The sequence below is a fragment of the Cynocephalus volans genome, chromosome 1 (assembly GCF_027409185.1).
Source record: "Cynocephalus volans isolate mCynVol1 chromosome 1, mCynVol1.pri, whole genome shotgun sequence".
Taxonomy (NCBI): domain Eukaryota; kingdom Metazoa; phylum Chordata; class Mammalia; order Dermoptera; family Cynocephalidae; genus Cynocephalus; species Cynocephalus volans.
Window position 1 is genome coordinate 295,755,747 of NC_084460.1, and position 20,485 is coordinate 295,776,231.

Sequence of the window (20,485 nt, forward strand, 5' to 3'; positions counted from 1 at the left end):
AAAAATCAAGTATTTTGTACTTTTCTTTATATTTGGTCTTTTCCTTAATTATTCATTTTTTCTTAAGTGCTTTACAGTTTGGGGGGTCACCGGTGTCAAATGTGTTATTTTTTCCATTTCTATCTCTAGCTAATTATCTACTCACTATTTAGTCATCTTGTCAAAATATTGATTTTCATAATTTAAAGTAACTAGCATGCAGTAATTTGATGATAAAGGAATTTTAGTTTCTTCTGTTCTAAATTCCATGGTAAATATGGGTGTTTTTGAATTCACTAGAACCTCTAAAATTTCTGTCTTGCTGCTGATTTTAGTGGAAACTGAGTTTTATTTCACCATTTTGCATTATGTTTGCCGATTTCTTTTTGGCAAGCATTCTTTACTTATTTAAGACACTGCTGAACTTATCAACTGTTTTTCTGGCATGTATTGATGTAATCATACCCCTTACCCCATAAATTTGTCCAAGTGGTGAATTGTATTGAGCACATATTGGTTGCTGCCTTGTTTGGTGCAGGCAGGCTTAGGTGTGAAAATGCCTTTGTAAATTGTACCTGATTGTAGCCTCCTTTGTCTTGTTTAATGTTTTAATCAGAAATTTCACTTTTTTGGCATTAATATCACCTCTCCTGTATTATTTTCATTTACATTCCCCTACTACGTCTTTAGGATCCCTTTGTCTTCAAGTTTTCTTTTTCTTTATTTTTAAACAGGGAGCTGATTTTTTTTTTTTTTTTTTCTGGTCTAACAGATGGCTTTCATAGGTGAATTTTGCTTGTTTAAAACTAGCGGTCAGTAGATTTTGGTTGTGACTCTTGCAGTCTATTTTATGTTTGGCTTACTTTGCCATTTTCCCTTTTCCTGATTCTTGCTGGTTTGTCCAGTTACTATTTATTTCCTTTTTTCCCCTTTGTTAATTAAAAAATGCCACTCTGCACTTCCCTTCCTCTAGAGGAAACTGTCCTCTTCTTAGTGCTCTTGCTAAAAAAGTCCTGAACTTCAAAAATAAATTCTATAAAGAAAGTCTGTAGAGAAACCATGACCTGGCATTAGACATGACTTTGGTGTGTCTGAAAGAAAAGAGATAGTAGAGCAACACTGGGAGAAAAGGAAAGAAACGCAGAAGTTCTGAGGTATCATTCCCCTGTCAGCGTGAGCGACTGTTTTTGTGGGCACTAGTGATTCAGAAATGATAGCCACATATGTTGGGTCTGAAAATAATAGCCAAACTGAAGATCAGTGAGGATGGAGACTTCAAGATGTCAAGGAGAAGAAAGCATAGGAGTGGGGGAGCTCAAAATATGTATAGGTGACTCAGAAAGCATTATGGCAAAGGGACGTGGCTCTGACATGTTGTGGAAGTGCTAAATAAGGGTTCCGGGAAAACAAAAGACATTTGGGAAGGGAAAATCTAACATAAAATGTGCAGCTAAAAATCCAAAACTCTCACTAGAAACTATTAGGAACTATTTTGACGGCCTCATTTGGGGCAGGGAAGTCCTTTCACTACAGGGGGTGGAGTGGGGGGGGGTCTCATCTGTTTTGGAAGGGGACAAAGGGTAGGGAATGGAGGGTTATTTTCTGCTGACACATTGCTTCACTCTTTGGCCGTTCCAGGGACTGTAAAGTCAGGGTGAGGTTTAGGGGAGGTTTTCCCAAGTAGGGGATGGACCTCACCTTTATCTAACCCTGTAAGAGCAGGCTGTTGGCTGTAATAAAACAGTATCAGGAGTTTGTCTTGCTGTGATTCATAGATGAGTTTACGTATCATTTAAACTTGAGCTAAATTATGCTATTTAACTTTGGATGTGTAGGGACCTGTGGGTTCGATTTTGTGTTAATTACATCTTCCCAGTTGTTGAGGGGATGTGGGAGGTGTACAAGGAGGGAATTAGACTCAGCCCTTTCCAGAAGAGATTAGGTGTAAGAGTGCATTTCCCGAAGGAGCAAAGGCCCTGGGGAACTTAGGTACAAGCTTTTACCACAGCTAGTAGGAAGAGCTTAAAGAGTACTTGGAAATGAACTGTCTCTGCCCAGGGAGAAGGGAGCAGGAAGGGGGAAGAAGGATGTGGTGCAGATCCTAGGGAGGAAGGACTTCAGAAAAACCATTGCAGTATGTTCTTGTCATAAACCCAAACCGCAGTGTGCTGGAGAGGGTGACTCTGCCCCCGCCCCCAACCTTTTATTTTATTTTATTTATTAGTATTATTTTTGGGTGACCAGCCAGTACAGGGATCTGAACCTTTGATCCCTGACCTTTTAGATGAGCCTGATAGGAAAGGCACTCACGGGCGCTATGATCCCAAGGACTCAAGAGAGCCTGGGGCTGGTGCCGGTGTGGGTGCATAGGAGAGCGGGCTGGCCTCGGAGGAAGGCTGGTCAGTGTTTGGGCGTTCCCACTCATGTTCAGAATCAAGCTTGACAGAAGGTGCTGTCCAAATCGTGTATGCTGACCCCTGTCAGGAGTCTCCTATGTCTCACTTCTAGGATGATCAATATCCTGGTTGGCCCAGGGCAGGTCAGGTCTTAGCATTGAAAGTCCCATGTCCCAGGGAACCCCACAGTTCTGGGCAGACCATACCACATTGCACAGTTTTAGTAGAGCCCTTGGCATTCTTTGGAAACATATAGAGCCATTTGGGAGAGTTTCCGGGGGTTAATTAGATCATTAATGATCTGCAGTTGGGGAAGAGTCGCCAGACTTCACCTTGCTCTATTTCCTCTAAGTGGAATTCCCACTGTGTGTGTGTGCATGTACATGCATGGGCCTCTGCTTTTCTTTTGGAAAACTAGCATATTACCTGGTTTCTGCATCTCAAAGAAGGATCCCACAGATAACGCTGCAAGCAAGAAGCCTTCCTCCCTTGGAAGGGAGTAAGGGAGGGGAAAATGCCATAAAACTAACACATTAGTAATTTCTGTCTCTGTTTTATACACACCCCTTTAATCACATTCTGAAGAGGAAGATATCTAGCTCATAGTTTAATGTGTGTAGTCATCAAAGAATATGAGAAAAAATTAACTGGAAATTTCTCTTCTTGCTGTAGGAATTTGAAGCCTACGTCAATGCTTCTGGAGAACATGGAATTGTGGTTTTCTCGTTGGGATCCATGGTCTCAGAGATTCCAGAGAAGAAAGCCATGGCAATTGCTGATGCTTTGGGAAAAATACCCCAGACAGTAAGAAGATTCTATATGACTCCTTCATATCTATCTTCACAGAAGTTCTAACCTCAGACTTCCAATAGCCAATGAATTCTATTAGTTGGAACTATAGATTTGGGTTTTTGTTGCTATTCCCAACTGTTCATCCAAAGTTCTTTTTTGTGTTTGCAGTTTAACTCCCAACTACTCCATTAAACCACACTCCACTTCACTCAGAAGTCTTATTTTCACTGATACTCAAGAGTGTATTAAAGAGAATTTATTTAAAAATAAAATAAACAGGATATTGTTTCTTCATAATAAATAGGAATATTTCTCCAAAAAGCTGTTGGATAGGACACTGAATTTATTTTTTATATTTCTGCTTTTATAGTTCTGCATCCACTCATTTGATTAAGTAAACTTTCCCTCAAAGCACAGAAAAGTGAAAAAATCGTAAGTGCATACGATGAACTTTCACAGATTCACATAGGGAATGCGCCCTTGTAAGCAAGCCTCCAGAACAAGACACAAAGTGTTGCCAGCCCCAGAAGCCCTTTTAGTCACTAAACCTCTCACCCTTGTAAAGATTATGTTCATTCAGAGGACCCATTTTCTAGCTACAATAGCAGATTTTTCTGTTGAATCTACTTATGTTCTTTCCTGAAACTCTGTTCTTTCTGTTCCTGCAAGGTCCTTTGGCGGTACACCGGACCACGACCATCGAATCTTGCAAATAATACGATACTTGTCAAGTGGCTACCCCAAAATGATCTGCTTGGTATGTCGGGAGGATTCAATGTGTAGGTCAAAGCAGGGCTAAATTAAGAAAATGGACTAGGCAAGCCTTATCTGTTATATAAATAAAGGATTATTTAGCTTAAAAATATTATGGCCAAGATATCCCACATTGTTTTTTATCTAGTGAGGTATCTCACCCCACATTTTCTTCTACAAACTTTTGGGAGGGCCACGTGTGGATAACACGGAGTCCTTAGAGTGCTTTCAGGACCTAGATGAAGTCACACCGAAACTCAGCGACTTGACCACTGGCATCCCTCTCTATTTTACTTCTTAGGTCACCCGAAGACTCGCGCCTTTATCACACATTCTGGTTCCCATGGTATCTATGAAGGAATATGCAATGGCGTTCCGATGGTCATGATGCCCCTGTTCGGCGACCAGATGGACAATGCGAAGCGCATGGAGACCAAGGGAGCTGGAGTGACGCTGAATGTCCTTGAGATGACTTCTGAAGATTTAGAGAATGCCCTAAAAACTGTCATCAATGACAAGAGGTAACAGAGGCGGAACAGAAGAATGATACCTGTATTTTGGCCATTGTGTTCATGATAAATATTCAAATTCAAAAACAGATGCATAATAATCTAGATTTATAAATAGGATAATTTGGGGGTTATTTTTATTTGCTTTATAAAAGGATCCTTCAGTTCCTATATAATTTATCATAGAATTTATCTAAAATTTTATTCTCCCTGGTAGATTTGAAACTTTGATGTATAAAAAAAAGTCATAATGGACATCTGTTCTATAAGTTCCTATAAAGAAGGAAATATTCCATTACAAGAAGCATAGTGTCCATAAGATAAAAACAAACCAGGCGCTTAGAAGTACAGCTTTCCCAGCACTGGAACCTGTGAAAAATTTTGTCCACAGGGCTCTATAAATGGGAGATTCACATGATATCACAGGCAAAGGCTTAGAATAAAAGCAAAGGAAAATGTGTTCAAATGTGGTCCTGAAAACTGTTCAAAAGGCAAAAGTCATCAGATCAAATTATCTCTGCCTGAAATTTGGTTTGTTAACTGTTTAGCTTACTGGTAATAGGCTGATCAGAACCTTATGGGGAGAAGTGACAACAGTGGTGGATTTTATGCAGTGACGGGTTGTATGTGTGTGTGTACATATGTGTGCATGTGTGTGTGCGTGCATGTGATCAGGTATTCATGTGTGAGAGTGCACGTACGTGTGTGCATGCATATGAGTGTGGGTGTGTGTCTATGACAGAGTCAGGCACTTCCCCTCGTGGTTGCTTCCTTTAGAAAGAGGCATCAGTCGAGAGGACAGATGTGAAGAGTTGCAGTGTGTTCACATGGGAGGAAACATCACACAGGGGGACACACCCAGCCTGGGAGAGGGAAAGTGCAGGAGAATGGATGACTGACTTCCAGCATTTGAGGTGCTAATATGCGTGTGGCACAGGTGGACAAAAAGGACAAGTGCACATGGCCGGGAGGGAGAGTGCCCAGAGTGCTGGGTGGGCGGGTCTCGTCCCCTCCGTGCACTTGGCTTCTTCCAGCAGCCACCTGCTCAGCATCAGGCTGCGCTGCTCACACACAGTGCGATGGGAACATGACTTCCCTCTGCCGCCGACGAAACTCGTTCTTGACGTTTACGTTCTTAATAGAATTGTGATCCTTTGTTCAGTGATAAAAATAATTATCGTAATCTGAAAACAACTTGGTAGATGTTCTCATGTGCATTGTTATCTTTTAAAAACACTGATCGACCAGCTTAAGTTATTAACTAACTTCATCTATTCATTTTTGAGCCATCTCTATCTGATCGTGAATCTCCATGTTTCTAGCGCTCTAAGCTGGGACTGTACCTACACAAAGTACAGAGAAATGGAAAATTTTCAAATATCAGTTTATGCAACTGGTACATAATAGATGCTCAATAAATATTGAAGGAATGACTGAAAGTTCTAAGAAAATCTATCTTAAGAGAATATCTATGTAGAAGAAAGACGTTTCACAGGATTTATGGGCAAATATTAATAATATATTATAATAATGTATCCCAATAAAATTGTATGTTTAAGGACAGCACTGATCGTAATTAGTCCCGAACAGGAGTGTTTTCTTTTTCTTCTCCTCTTCCTCTTTTTCCTCCTCCTCTTCCTTTTTCTGGTGCATCTGCACCAAAGGTTGAAACATCTAACCCATTTTAGGTGTTTCAGAACATTTAGATGTTCTGATTTTGCTATCAACACTGTCCAGGATAAACAGGAATCCATTTTGCATTAACAGCTGCATTGGCACAGCCTCACGCTAAATTTAGCACTTGGATGGTTTGATGTTTCAGCTATCGAAATGAAAGTACAGCATGTCTCCACCGTGGAGTCGGCACTTAAAAATGGCTTTGACTTTGTCCAGCTGTAACTGTTTACAACTTCATATGGGAGACCGTTCATAATTTCTCACATGACCTTTTCCTTTCTTTATTTTACTATAACAAAGGAATAATCTAATTTCTCACAGGATTCTTCTTTTAAAAATTTACTATAAAGAAAGTATAATCTAATTTCCCCCCCAAAAAATCACTAAAAAGAAAAGAAGAAAAGAAGGAAGCAAATTTCAAATATTTGTAAAATTATTCTTTTGGCTTCCCGTTTCCTTCCTTCCTTCCTCCGTCCCTTCCTTCCTTCTTCCTTCCTTCCTTCCTGTTATAATAGAAACACATTTCCTCTACCAAGTTTGGAAGATCTGGTAGCATTCCTCACCGGAAGCAAGCATAAAGAGGATGGTTCAGTACTATTGGTGTTCCAGGTATTCACATAACCGTCTTTGTGTTTAGCTACAAGGAAAACATCATGCACCTCTCCAGCCTTCACAAGGACCGCCCCATCGAGCCGCTGGACCTGGCTGTATTCTGGATAGAGTTCGTGATGAGGCACAAGGGAGCGCCACACCTGCGCCCTGCTGCCCATGACCTCACCTGGTACCAGTACCACTCCTTGGATGTCATTGGCTTCCTCCTGGCCGTCGTGCTGACAGTGGCCTTCATCGCCTTTAAATGTTGTGCCTATGGTTGCCGGAAGTGCTTTGGGAAAAAAGGGCGAGTTAAGAAAGCCCATAAGTCCAAGGCACAGTGAGAAGTGGGTAGGAAATAGGTGACATTTTGATCCATTCCCTGGTTAATTTCAAACTTGCAGAAATCTTCACTGTTAAATTAATTTCATTCTTATAAATATGTTGCTATAAGTTAGACATCCCCAGAGTGTTTTTTTTTTTTTTAATAAAATAGTGTAGTTTCTAGTCACACCTATAGGTAAAAATAGTTGAATACATGTTCTGAACCCTTCAGTATGTTTAATCTGGACCGTACTTGTCATCTTTCAAATGACTTGCAGAGAGGGTTGGCACGTACTCAGAAACGTGACCTGTTTGGGAGCACAGGATTCAGAGGTGGACCCACAGCCGCCCCACTTCAGATGATGGCCTTAACATTATCGTCTGGCTCCTGTAGGTTGTTGTAATTGACCCCTTTACCAATAATGGTGGGTCCTCATTTATGCTTATGTTTCACAAGTGTTGCTTTGTGTGTTTAAAAAAGGAAATTTTTGCACCTTTAGGGAGTAGTGGCCTGTACTAGAGATGACTGCATGACTTAGAGCCCATTGAGGACAGTGTATGATTTCTGAAAGATGCTATAAAATCGAGGGTGGTGTATTTGAGGGGATAATCATTGCTTGTGTCAAATGGCTCCGAGCTGATAAAAACCCAAAGTATAGTGCCAGGAAAGTATATTTTATCTGTCATTTTCCACAATTAAAAATTATATTAATAAATTCTTGTGAATTATATTTCTTATGTGTTTTTCTCTTCATTGGTGTTGCATTTCTGTATTGTTAAATTTTCTAATTGTGAAAATAATGCATGATTATGGCAGCAAATTTGAAAGCTATAGAGGTTCGCACATCTACACACATACACGAGAAAAGAAGAATCACCAATAAACACATTGTCCAGAAATAACCACTGTTACTATTTTGGCAAATACATATAAATACTGCAGATATACCAAATACACCTGGTGTTTTCTAACACTCTTCACTCTGTTGTGAATGTTGTCCCGATGTTTTTGTGTAAAATTTAATTCATTTTTGGTGGCTGAGGAGTATTCTAGGGCATGCATAGACCAGGATATATTTAACCATGACTTCTGGGAGGATTCACTTTATTCTTTTATAAGAAAGGACTCACTGAACATCCTAGTAGCTAAATCTTTGCACCTATTCATGATTATTTCCATGGGAAAGTGGTTCACAACAAATTGTTGGTCATCTCAGTTTGTATTCCCCTGGGACAAGGATTCAAGGGCCAGGAGTTTATTGGGGACTAAAGGAAACGCTGACAGGGGGTGGGAAGTGAGAAGAAGAACCAGGGCTCTTGTGGGTGGCCTCTGGGTCAGCTTCTGTACCTTGTCTCCATGTCCCCCACACTCACCTTGGCCCTTTCTTACATTTAAGCTCACGGGATTCTACAAATACAGTGTTTCCTTATTCCCTGGTTAGTGCCCAAAGAAGCAGGCCTGGGAAGCTCAATAGATTGACAGCAACGAAGAGAGGCTGGTTTTGTGAATGGATTGTATGTGAGTCCGATACTATTGTCATAGTCAGAAAAAAAAATCATTTTGGAAAGCCAAGCAAAGCCCACTTCTTTCTCCTTGATCTCTTTTTCTTAGTGTGCTCTCTAGGTAACGTGTTCAGGGGCGTCTCACTTTTGGCTGTGGCTTCCATACTTACCCTGTGTGTAATTTTTAAAATGGCCCTTTCCTGTACCTCTCCTGGTTGCCACGTCCTGTACAATGTGACTTTGCAGCTCTTCCCATCAAGAGGAGGCTTTTCCTTCACTTTCCCTATACCAATGTGTCTGCAAAGGGCAGAACTGGGAACAAGGCAGGAACTGTATGGGGAAGAAATATTCAGCCCCACCTCTCTACAGCTCATTTTCCAACCATCTGAATTTCATGAAGTAGAAATGGGCTGCTGTAGGGAAAATATAGGAAAATGGTCAGGGCCCCTCAGATGTTCAGAATCTTGCTGAGCATTTGATGTAAATATACACGTGCGCCCAGGTGTTCCTTGGTTATTGTCTAATGTAATTGCGCATGTGCACCCAGGTGTCCTGGGTTATTGGACTTGAATATAAAGGACGAGTGGCTCTGATCCATGGTGCCCCCTGCCCCTGGGATGGCCCTAGGAGGGCCACGGGGAGGCCGCTACTGCTGCTGGAGACTATTGCTGTAAGCTGCTGCTGCTGCTGAGGAAGCTGAGGACTGAGCTTGTGTCATCTGCCAATGGCCCCCAGGATCTTTCCCAATTACATAGCTCATGGACCTGCGTGTGTGGGGTCTGGTGAAGTCTGTACAACGGGTTTGAAGGGTCTGTGAGCCCTATCTTTAACCCTAGCAATACAATTGGCTATGTCAGCAGGATTCTGACAATTGCCTTAGTAATAATGTTGCTACTGAGGGGAGTCCAAGCAGAGGCTGAGAAACTCCACTTGTTCGGATGGGCAAACTTCACCTAAGAGTGAAGTGGGAATTTCACCTAAGCAGCCTTCGACCTATGTGCCTCTGAATCTTGTTCTTTTGCCCTGTAGTGCATAGAAAGGTTTCCCCAAAGGCAATATTTCGTTGTTCAAACTATTGATCTGGACCATTGTATTAGTCCATTTCCGTTGCTTATAACAAAATACACAGAACTGGGTAATTTATAAGAAAGTGAAATTTATTGCTTACAGTTTCAGAGGCTGGGAAGTCCAAAGTCCAGGGAACACACTGAGTGAAGGCTTTCTTTGGTGGTGACTTCAGTGACTACAGGGTATCACAATGGAAAAATGACGTAGCAGAGAGAGCAAGAGAGACACTAACCTCCTCACTCACTCACTTTTTAAAGCCCCCAAACCACGCCCCTCACCACCGTTTTTAATCCATTCACTCTTGCAGGGTCCTACAATCTAATCACCTCTTCAAGGACCCACCTTTCTATTACCATAATAGGATTTCCCACCCTCAACAGTTATAGTGGGGATTAAGTTTGGGGGGCACATTCAACCCAAAGCAACTATCTTTGTAAGCTACAAGTGACAGGGAAATCCTTTGGGGCCCTACTTTCGGTTTAGGGAAGCAGGCTGCCTACTCTCCTACCTGTCTGTCTTTGAGGTTCTCTATCTTATAAGAATTCAGCTAGTGGGGAGCCACTTCTCCATCCTTTAAGCCACCCAGATCTTGGGGAAGGGGAGTCCCTAACCCTCTCGGATGTCCCCTCCACTCCTCTCCAGCTTCCTGACTGTCCCCCGCACCCTGTGCGTGTGAGACTGCAGCCCCCCTGGGACTTGGTTGGGAATCACCCAGTCCCACCACTTCCTTTTCCCAAACAGGCTGCCATACTTCAGCACACGCACGTGGGTCACAGAAATGTTTAATAACAACCTGATGTAGAGTTTTTATCCCAGGGCCCCATGCACTCCTCAAAGCCCTGAGTTGATAGAGACTCAGGGAGGCAGTTGGATCTCAAAGTTCCAAGGGCCTAGCATCTAACCGTGATGATTCTGATGAAATCCTCCCACCCTGCTGGGAGAACCATTCCTCATAAGGAATACGAACAAAGAGCCCAGCTGTCTCACTTTGACAACCCATCCTGCCATTTCCATTCCCATTGATGTGTGTGAAGCAAAGAACAGAGCTTCTTCTTGCGCTACATTTTTGTTTTATCCAGAAGAGGACTCTGATTAAAGGTCAGTATTTAGGCCCCAGAGTAGCTCTCTAAAGGATTTCCAGAGGTAAAGAGCACAGAGGGTAAAGGGCCCCCCAGGATGGGCTTCGAGGACCTAGGAACCTGGAACAGGAGGAGAAAGGAACTGAGAACATTCAATCCTACATCCTGACATCTCTGTTGGTGTTTGTCAACCCTTAAAAAGCAGTTGATGTGAAGAGAGCTGCTTAAAAGGGGTGATGGGACTGATGATGTGGATTTCTAATTAGCTGTTAGTTTTTAGTGTCTGGGAAAGAGGAGGGAGTGTCCTTCCTAACCAAGTATGTTAGTTATCTATTGCTGTGTAACAACTTATCATAAACTTAGTGGCTTAAAAGAACACCCATTTGATATCTCAAATCTTCTGTGAGTCAGCAGTTGGGACACGGCTTAGCTGAGTCCTTTGCTCCAGTGGCCATGGTCAAGGTCTCAGCTGGGCTGCATTCCTTTCAGGAGCTCAAAGTCCTCTTCCAAGCTCATGTGGTTGTTGGCAAAATTCAGCTCCTTATGGCTGTAAGACTGAGGCCCTCGGCTCCTTGTCACATGGCTCCTGCACAGGCAGTTTACATCACAGCTGTTGACTCTTCAAGGCCAGCAGGAGAATGTCTCACTCTAGTCTGAAAGACAGTCTCACATAGCATAATGTGGTCATGGCAGTGACTTCACAGCACACTTGCCATATATGACGTAACCCATTCCAGGGAAGGACAGTCATCCCCTTTGCCGTACTTTATTGGTTACAAGCAAGTTCCAGGACCACTCACGCTCAAGGGGAAGGGATCACACAAAGGTGTGAATCAATGAGGGTCACCTTAGGGTGTGTTGCCACACCAAGTGTTTTACACATCTCATTCATCTCAGAAGAGCTTGAGAAAGCGATGGCAGAAGCAGCAACAGACTCCGTTGAGGATGTGTCGGAGGAAACGGGGGACCTGGGACCTCTTGAATCAGATGATGGTGGTAAGGTCACCCACATCTCTGCACTCCTGCCCCATCTGGGCTACCAACTCCTTGAAAGAAGTCCCAGCCTAGGTCTCAGTTTCCCCACCTGCACAGTGGACATCACACCACAGGGGAAGCTGGAGCTGTGCAGGTGTAAGAGGCGGCCAGGGGCACAAGGGCACCACCTGAAATGGTCGTGTTGCCACCGCACCTGTGCCGTCTTTGTTCCAGGTACCTTCCAACAAGTCACAAACCTTCTGAACATCATTGACAGCGAGTCAGCAAAGACGGACATGGCTGGGGCGGGGCTTGACATGAGGAGGACCCTGGCCTCCGTGATAATCACGGAGAAGGCTGCCACCAAGCCCTCTGCGGTGATGAACGCGCTCATCCGCTGCCTGCAGGTGCCGGAGGTAGGGCCACCTCGCCCTCAGCACCTTCCTGGGCTCAGCTGCCAGCGGCTGCTTGTGCGCCCACCCACAGCTCAGAACACAGTTGCTGGCTGTCCCAGATGTGGCGCCAGGTGCTGGGACACAGAGATGGGCAGGACGGGGGGCGCTTACTCCTTGAAGACCAACTGGGGCCTGGGGCTTTCATAATTTTTAAAACCTCCCTTGTATTCTGGCACAGTGGGTTTGGGAGCCATCGTCCTAGAGCACATGAGCTGAGTCACAAAGGCATTGAGGGAGAGCTACCAGGGGTGGGACACGGAGTGGGCCAAAGACACACCAGACGTTGGGCACAGGTCTACCTGGGGTAGGGGGCTGGGGTAAAGGGTGTGGAAGGGAGTGATGGAAAGTGTAACAGGAGATGATGGTGGACTTGTATGACAGGGTTTGGACCAGAGCTTCAGAATCCCCTGGAGGGCTTGTTAAAACACAGATTCAGTAAGTCTGGGGTGGGGCCTGAGAACCAGCATTCCTAACAAGTTCCCAGGTATACTGATGTTGCTGGTCTGGAGCTCACACTTTGAGAACTAGTGTATTTTAGATGTTCCTTTAGCCTTGGGGATGGGTAGCAAAGGAGTTTTGTAAGCAGGGAAGCTTATTTTATAGAAAGCTTTACTTTACAGAAAGCTGTACGGCAGCCACAAGGAAGGTGTGCTGGAGGCAGGGAGCACAGGCCAGGGGTTTTCAGAACTGGCTGTTTTAAAGTGTAGGTTTTAATATTGTTCCAGTAGGGCGAGGCCCACAGCTGACGAGACATTTGCCCTTGAAAAGTTAGTTTGTTGCTCACAGCTCCCAAGAGGAGGGACGTGCCACACCACATAGGGATGCCCTGGACCTGCAGGGAGGAGGAGGGAGTGAGGGGAGACTGTGCATTGAGCTTTCATTGTGACTTATCTGGGAAGGGGCAGGGCAAGAAGGTTTAGGATTGGTCGGTTTGAATCATTTCAGCAGGTTCCGGGACATTGTAGCTGTCCCCAGCTGTCTGGAACCTGGCCCTGGGTGATTAGGGCAGGGGGATAGTGGGCCAGGGTGGGACGGGCCGATGAAGGAGGTGTTGGGATGGGCTCTGGATTGATTGGTGTCTTAGTCAGCTTGGGCTGTCATAGCAGGGTACCATAGACCAGGCAGCTTGAAAAACAGAAATTCATCTTCTTGCAGTTCTGGAGGTTGGAAGTCCATGATCAAAGTGCTAGAAAATTTGGTTTCTGCTGAGGGCTCTCTTCCTGGCTTGCAGACACCTGACTCCTCACCGTGTCCTCATGTGGCTTTTCTTTTGTGCATGCACAGGGAGAGAGAAAGCTCTCTTGTGTCTCCTTCTTTTATAAAGGCACAATCCCACTGGATTAGAACTCCGTCCTAATGACCTGACTGGACCCTATTACCTCCCAAAGGCCCCATCCCCAAATACCAACCGATCAGGGAATTAGGGCCTCAACATATGAATTTTGAGGGAGCACAATTGAGTCCATAATAGTTGGTTCATATTTGAAAAGCCTGTTTGTGGGCAATTTGTTTCTTGTCTCTAGGAAGTGGCTAGCTCTGGGCAGGCAGTCCCTCCAGGGCCAGCAAGGCCCTAAATGTCAAAGCATCAGAATACAGAGAGTTAAAACACGTGATTAATTCACAGGCCTCAATCAGTGATCAGTGCCAATAAATAGACAAAAAACAAGTGGACATTTCCTAAATTAACATGCATCTAAGATTTTATCTATTTCTCAATTAGTGAAGAGACGGGTAAGGTGTTAAAAGCTGTTCAAATGAGAATTTTACCTATGGAGATTTATATTGTTTACCAGACAAAATCCATTTGCCATTTGCGTTGCTATGAACAGGAATCATTTTCATTGCTCTGGAGGAAACATTTGCATTGTTAATGGTTTTCTACAACTAAACTTCTTTCCCTACAGAGCTGTAAAACAGCCTAGGCAATCAAGGGCAATCAAAGATACATATTTATACAGAACCCAATAGTAAAGAGCACGCCTGCCAGATAGCACCATGCACTGCTTTGGAAGGTGGCTCACCAGTGATTACTTTTGCCAGTTTCCAAGTCTTTGAAAATTTTTCTCTCGTGACCATAAATATTCTCTGAAGATTATTCTTGATCACAAAAAAGGCTGGACTTATTATAATTGGCCTGTTTATACAGGGAGCCGCAAGCATGTCAAGTGAGCATATAGGCTTCCTTGAGTTTGCTTTGAAAAATCTAGGGCATGTATTCTCAGGGGGGTGAGATTGCCCCAAGTGGGTAAAACTGGTTCTCGGGGGATGGAGAAAATGTTACTTTTTAGTGTGTAAAGCACAGATATGTACCCAGCATATAAAGAGATACACTCACATAGGATATCTGTGGTATTAAAGTTTTATTGAGGGTGATTAGAAAAAAGTGTCTAACGAGGCTCCTTAGGGGGCACTGATAACAACAATACAGGTTGAGACACGCTGGGGAGAGCCACGCAGTACTGAGCATCTCCTGAGGCCACATCTCTGTTGCTGCCCAGGAATTATGAGAACTCTCTGAATGGAGTTTTGCAAACCGAGGCCAAGTCTCTCTGTACTGGGTTTCACCAGTGGAACTTATAAATTTGAGTGAATTCCTCTCTTCTTGAGGTCCTCACATTTGCTAAGGTTTCTGGACTATTGGGAAGTGACCTTTCCTCCCACGTGAAGCAGCAGGTCATTTCCCCAGAGGGCTTTGCAGGCAGTGGCCCCGCACATAAAGTCATTAAGAGTGGCTCATTTCCCTAAGAGTGGCTGGTCATGACTAATAAAATGAGTCGCTCTCCAGGTGTGGCCTGGGTGCACCATCCATCTGTCCAATCCCATCCTAAACAAGGTCATTTGGAGTGGTGACAAGTGCTATCCATGTAGATATCGAAGGAGAGCAAGAGGCAAGTTTCCTGCTCTCAAATGCTCCCTCACTAGGACAAAGGGCAGAGCAAACCTACCTTCTTGGGCTTTCAAGATGCCCAGTGCATGGAGGACCTTGTGTGTAGGCTGCTTTGCGGAATATGGGCTGAAAACAGGGAAGAGAAAACTGATGTACAAGCCATAGTGACAAGCTGGTGGGATGAGTCCGATGGGAGGAGGGAAGCAGGAAGCATTGGAGCCAGAGGAGTCGGGATCGACACTCAGGTGGTTGGAGGACAGTGGTCACCTTCTCCAGATGGGTGCAGAGGAGGACCGGGGGAGGGGGGAGGTGGACTTGTGGTGCTGGGGGCAGGCTGGGGTATGTCCCAGGCCCCCCCGCCCAGCTGGGGATCTTCCCACCTACCGTATTTGTTTCCCAGATTTCCACCCAGCGCAAGGTCAACATTTACAACATCCTCCAGGAAATCATCCAGCAGGAGGGGGAGCTGGAAGAGCAGTGCGTCCAGAGGCTGGTGGCCATTGCCTCCGAGGAGATGAGGGCGATCCCAGAGGTAGCAGGGCCCAAGGCTCCATCGGCACCGTCCCTCTGCCAGACCAGGAGCTGGGCCACTGGGGGACCCAAGGCCCTTGTGCGGTGACCTCATGGGGCAGGAGTAGGCTGAGCCCAAGGGAGCCAACAGGGGTGGAGAGATCAGCAGATGGCAGCACCGCATGGCCCTCTCCGGTCACCTGCAGATGGAGGGCTGCGTGAAGGCAGAGGTGGCCAGTGACACCCTGGTGGCTCTGTCCCGAAACCACTTCAGCTTAGTCATGTATGAGCTGCAGCACCACCTCAAGCCGCTCAACCTCGCCGACGAATTTGTCATCATCACCTTGGCAAAGCTCGCCAATGGCAACGGTAGGGGCTCGGCGGGCCCCGGCCCGTGTCTGACCCCTCAGGCCTGCTGGTCTCGGCCTCTCTCTGTCTCTGTCCTCACCTCTGCCCCCGCCCCTTCCCTCTTGTCTTTCTCCGGTGTTCCTTCTTGTTGTCGCTGCATGTCTCTTTGTCTCTGTCAGCTGTTAAGAGTCTCTCTCTGGGTTTCTGCCTCTCACTTTTGTATCTTTATTCCTCTCTCCCTCCCTCTCTGTCTCCCCTTTGCCTGCTTTGTCCTGTCTTCCCATCTCCTTTCTCTTTTTATGTCCTTTCCCTCCCTACCCCGTCTCCTTTCACTCCACAAACGTGCGCTGAGCTCCCGCAGCACGCAGCCCTTCCGGAGGGTGCTGGGCCACAGCAAAGAATGAGACACTCACTGTCCTCAGGTGGCCCAAGTCCTGAGCAATTCCCTTTCCAACATGTGACAGTTAGCCCGGGATGGGACGAGCTCATTGCCAGTAACACTCACCAGATAGTACTTAAAGGGAAAGCTCTTTACTATGGAAGACACGGCAGCCAGAGACAGAGGGTAAAATCTCAGCTGCCTCCCGATTGCCGGGGGAAGGGAGGTTTGATGGAGTTTGGGGATGGGGGCCCCGGGCAAGGGGCCAGCTGCAAAATCTCCCAGTGTGACAATCAGCTGCCCTCTGAGGTCTTCTGTAGTGCCAAAGCTCCATCTGTTTCCTGTTCTCGTCCCTGATGTTATCTTAGGGTCCAGATGACCTCGTCTCCTTCCCAGCTGTTAGTATGACTTGGCTGTGTTGTGATTTAATCTCAGTCAATGGTTTGGGGCTAACTACAAAGCAAGAAAAACCAAGTAATTTCTCAAGAAAGCAAGCTAGAGGGGATGTTTAAAGCAGGTATGGTTACGCTCAGAAGGGCCCATAAACAAACAAGAAAATGAAAATGTTTATAGTATAAGGCGAGGGGAACCTCGTCTCCGTAGGACCCTCAGTGAGGTAGCAATATTCCAGCTGAGACATGACAGATGAGAGGAAGGCATCCTGTGATGAACGGGATGGGGGGACACCCCACTCGGAGAGGCGAGGACATCATGTGCAAAGGCCCTGGGGCAGGAGCGGGCTTGGCTTCTCTGGACTAGTGACAGGCCCTGTGGCTGGAGTTAGGGAGGGGTGGGGAGCAGGGCGATGACGAGGTGAAGAGTTAGGCAGGGCCTGGTGGCCCAGGTGAAGGGTCTGGATTTTGGGGGAAGCTATTGAAAGACCTGAAGCTGCAGAGTTGCCTGATGAAATTTAGGCCCCAGGAAGACCATTCTGGCTGTTGTGAGGGCTGAGAAGGGATGGGAGGTGTGTGAGGGTGAGGCGATGTGACTTGGGCTGGGACACATTTGGTGGGTGGCGGGCAGATGGGGAATGGGACTCTGAGACGAGACGTGCTGATGTCTTGTGTGTGGAGGAGAAGCAATGGAGGAATTGAGAACCTCCATGTTTCGGGTTTGAGCAACCGGGTGTACGGTGGGTTCATTTCCTGAGATGGGAAATGCATGGAAGGAGTCTGGGGGCTCAAATAGAGAATGTTGTTGTGAGATGTCCAAGTGGAGAGGTGCAGAGGACAGTTGATCTGTGCAGGCTGAGATCCAAGGACAGGTGTCGGCTTGACCTTCATTCTGGGTGGCCTCAGTGTAGGTGATATCGTGGGAGAAGGAGAATAATTCAGAAGGGGCTGAGGTCCCCGTGTGGCCAGTTCTGTCGAGGGATTCAGTAGGATGAAGCTGGAGAAGGTGGAAGGTGGATGAGTTTCACGAACGGGGAAGCATCCGCCACTGGCTGGGGCAGAAAGAGGAAACGGGACGGCAGCTGGAGGGGCCTGTGGGGCAAGGCAGGGCCCAGGCCGGTGCGGGTGGGGACGCTAAAGCCCCAGGAGACAGGGACAGATCGATGGTGCCGGAGGGAGGGGGCCCATCCAGGAAAGAAAATGTGGGACTTGTTATTATTTCACTGTAAAGAGTATCTGTGATTTTATTATTATAAAGTCTGAAGAAGGTGGGTGGGCGCTCTCAGCAGGAGTGGAGGGCTGTGTTTATCAGACTGATTCTGTAGCTCACAAGAAAGTTCTTGGAACTGGGTACTTTGTAAGAAAACAAAATTGATTGCTTACAGTTTTGGAGGCTGGGAAGTCCAAAGTCCAGGGAACGCTGACAGTGAGGGCCGTTTTTGGTGGTGGCCCCACAGCAACCCCGGGGTCTCACATGGCAGAAAATGGCAGAGCAGAGAGAGGGAGACTCACGTGCTCTCCTTTTGAAGCCCTAAGAACCTCGCCCCTGACCACCACTATGAACCCATTCACTAGGGCACAGTCCTACAACCTCATCGCCTCGTCAAGGCCCCACCTTTCCATCATCGCAACAGGACTTCCCACCCTCTTAACACTGTCACAGTGGAGACCAAGCTCCCAACACGAATCCATGAATCCATCACTACTGCACGCTCCTACAGTCCAGTCACCTCTTCAAGACTCCATCTTTCAATGACCATAATGGGACTTCCCACCCTCTTAACAGTCACAGTGGGGACCAAGCCTCCAACACAGTGAACTTCGGGGGGGACACAATTTAAGCTTCAGGGAGTTTGGAGGGGGCATTCGATCCATAGCAAGGGGCCAGGCTGGGAGGGAGGACCTGCCCCCTTCAGACGGTGGGTCTGCTCTGGTTTTTCTCCCTCCCCTCCGTGAGCACCCCTTCCTTTGCTCTCTTTCCTTCTGCTTGCCCCTGCCATGCTCTCGGTCCCACGGTCAGTCCCTCCCTCATCTGCTGTCTCCCTGTTTCTTCATTCATCCAAGAACATTTGTGGGGCACCTAAAGGAGTCAGACATCCGTGGACCTTCCTCTTCCCACTTCTGGCCTCCCTGCCTTCCCTGTGGCCTTCTGTCTGCATCCCCAGCCTCTCTTTGGCCTCCTGCTCCTGCTCCTTCTGTCTCTCCCTCTTCCCGCCTCCCCGTCTCGTTCCTGTCTTCCTTTCTCCTTCACCCACTTCTAGCTCCTTCTTTTTACCTTTACTGACTCCCACGCTATTTTTTGTGCCCCCAGCCAGGGCAGAGGGGACTACCAGGGGCTGGAGGTGGAGGACAGCAGGGTTGTCCTCTCTGCCTTCTCCCCGCTCACCCCAGACCCCGTCTCCCTGTGACCTCTCCCCACACTCCACAGTGTTTGAGTTCATGCCGTACATGGGCATCACCCTGGCTACCATATTCACGATGCTGAGACTCACCAATGAAGCCAAGATGCGCCAGGTGATATGCGGTGGTACGTGTCCCATTCGGGCCTGCAGGTCAGGCCTGATCAGGGTGCTGGAGGGGGAGAGTGTTGTTCATTTGTTCCTGAAATTTACACAATCTCTTACTTTGCATGGTTTTGATGGGCTCTCTGGGTACAAAGGAGGCTAAGACATGGGGGGTGCCTTTGGAAGATCATGGCTTAGAGGGAGGCAGCTGTCACTGTGACTCTGTTTAGTTTGCTTTGTAGTTAAGCATTTCAGGAGACTAGGGAGGAACGATGAACATTCACAGGAGAAGACCAGGGAAAATGTTACCATTTGGGGTGTGACTTGGGCAAGTCTTTGATGCTATTTAAATCTGATCACATTGTCTTGTCTCAGGTTTTGATTACCTGACATTTTTGTGGGCTAAAACACCCTGATCCTTAGAAAAAGAGGGCCAAATGTGTTTGCTGCCCTCTACATTGAACTGTCCACGATGTGGGTGAAGAGTCATATCCCAGGCCCAACCTCGACCCGTGTCCTTGAAGGGGAGGGGTCTAGATGCACCTGTGTGCTCAGCTCTCACACTCAGATACGCAGGGAAATTAGGGAACTGTGGGGGGTTGGAAGGGCAGAGAGAGGGACACGGCCACCTGCTAGCTATGGGGACGCATGGGCACTCCCTCCCGGAAAAGGTGGGCTAGGAAGGTCTGTTCTGCTCCGTCCCTCTGGCCCTGCTGTGGCAGCCATGGAGACCTTCTGTGAGACAGTGCAGTTCTACCTGAAGCACTTGGAGGACAGCGTGTACCCGGTGATGACCGAGGACCAGTTTGCCCTGAAGCTGTTCCCAATGTACCGCTACTTTGTGACTGTGTGGCTGAGGCATCCCAGCCCCGAGGTGAGATGCACCCTCCTCAGGAGGGCCTATGGTCCCCCAGGTCACAGCTCCCTGGACCGAGGGGCTGGAGATCCTGAGAGATGACTGGGCCCAGCCTCTTTCCTGGGACCCCCTTAATGGCCAGCGATCTGATTGATGGCAGAGCAGGGAACATGTGAATGCTGAATGGTGCAGACCCCCAAGCCTCACGTCATAAGGCCACCTTGACAAAGGCCCCAGGGAGTTGCTGGATGAGGGTCACGATCATTTTGAGAGTGCTTGGTATGTGCTGGGCTCTCTACGGGCCTCTTACCTATGGGAGCTATGTCCACACCAATTCTGTGATGTAGGACCACTTTACAAATGAGGAGACTGAGGCACAGAGAGGTTAAGGTCACCTGGCTGATAAGTGGGCCCTAAACCTGGCAACCTGGGCACACTGCATCACCTGTGCAGGGTGAGGCCTCAACTCTATGTTGATGTCCCTTCTGCTATGTGTCCTTGGACTCCA

General features: G+C 46.8%; 2 protein-coding genes across 5 annotated transcripts in view; both read left to right on the plus strand.

Moving 5' to 3' along the window:
* LOC134372958 (UDP-glucuronosyltransferase 1-6) overlaps positions 1-7,752 on the plus strand; it is a 253,422-nt gene extending 245,670 nt beyond the window's left edge. For all 4 annotated transcript variants that reach the window (XM_063090311.1, XM_063090319.1, XM_063090337.1 and 1 more), the window contains 4 exons: positions 3,048-3,179; positions 3,837-3,924; positions 4,222-4,441; positions 6,744-7,752. In XM_063090311.1, the coding sequence (XP_062946381.1) occupies positions 3,048-3,179; positions 3,837-3,924; positions 4,222-4,441; positions 6,744-7,041 (738 nt within the window). In that variant the 3' untranslated portion in view covers positions 7,042-7,752. The remainder of the gene's footprint in view (positions 1-3,047; positions 3,180-3,836; positions 3,925-4,221; positions 4,442-6,743) is intronic.
* Positions 7,753-10,614: 2,862 nt separating this feature from the next.
* MROH2A (maestro heat like repeat family member 2A) overlaps positions 10,615-20,485 on the plus strand; it is a 46,533-nt gene continuing 36,662 nt past the window's right edge. The window contains exons 1-7 of the mRNA XM_063086880.1: positions 10,615-10,690; positions 11,572-11,667; positions 11,881-12,062; positions 15,389-15,520; positions 15,705-15,867; positions 19,046-19,144; positions 19,844-19,995. Of these exons, the coding sequence (XP_062942950.1) occupies positions 10,615-10,690; positions 11,572-11,667; positions 11,881-12,062; positions 15,389-15,520; positions 15,705-15,867; positions 19,046-19,144; positions 19,844-19,995 (900 nt within the window). The remainder of the gene's footprint in view (positions 10,691-11,571; positions 11,668-11,880; positions 12,063-15,388; positions 15,521-15,704; positions 15,868-19,045; positions 19,145-19,843; positions 19,996-20,485) is intronic.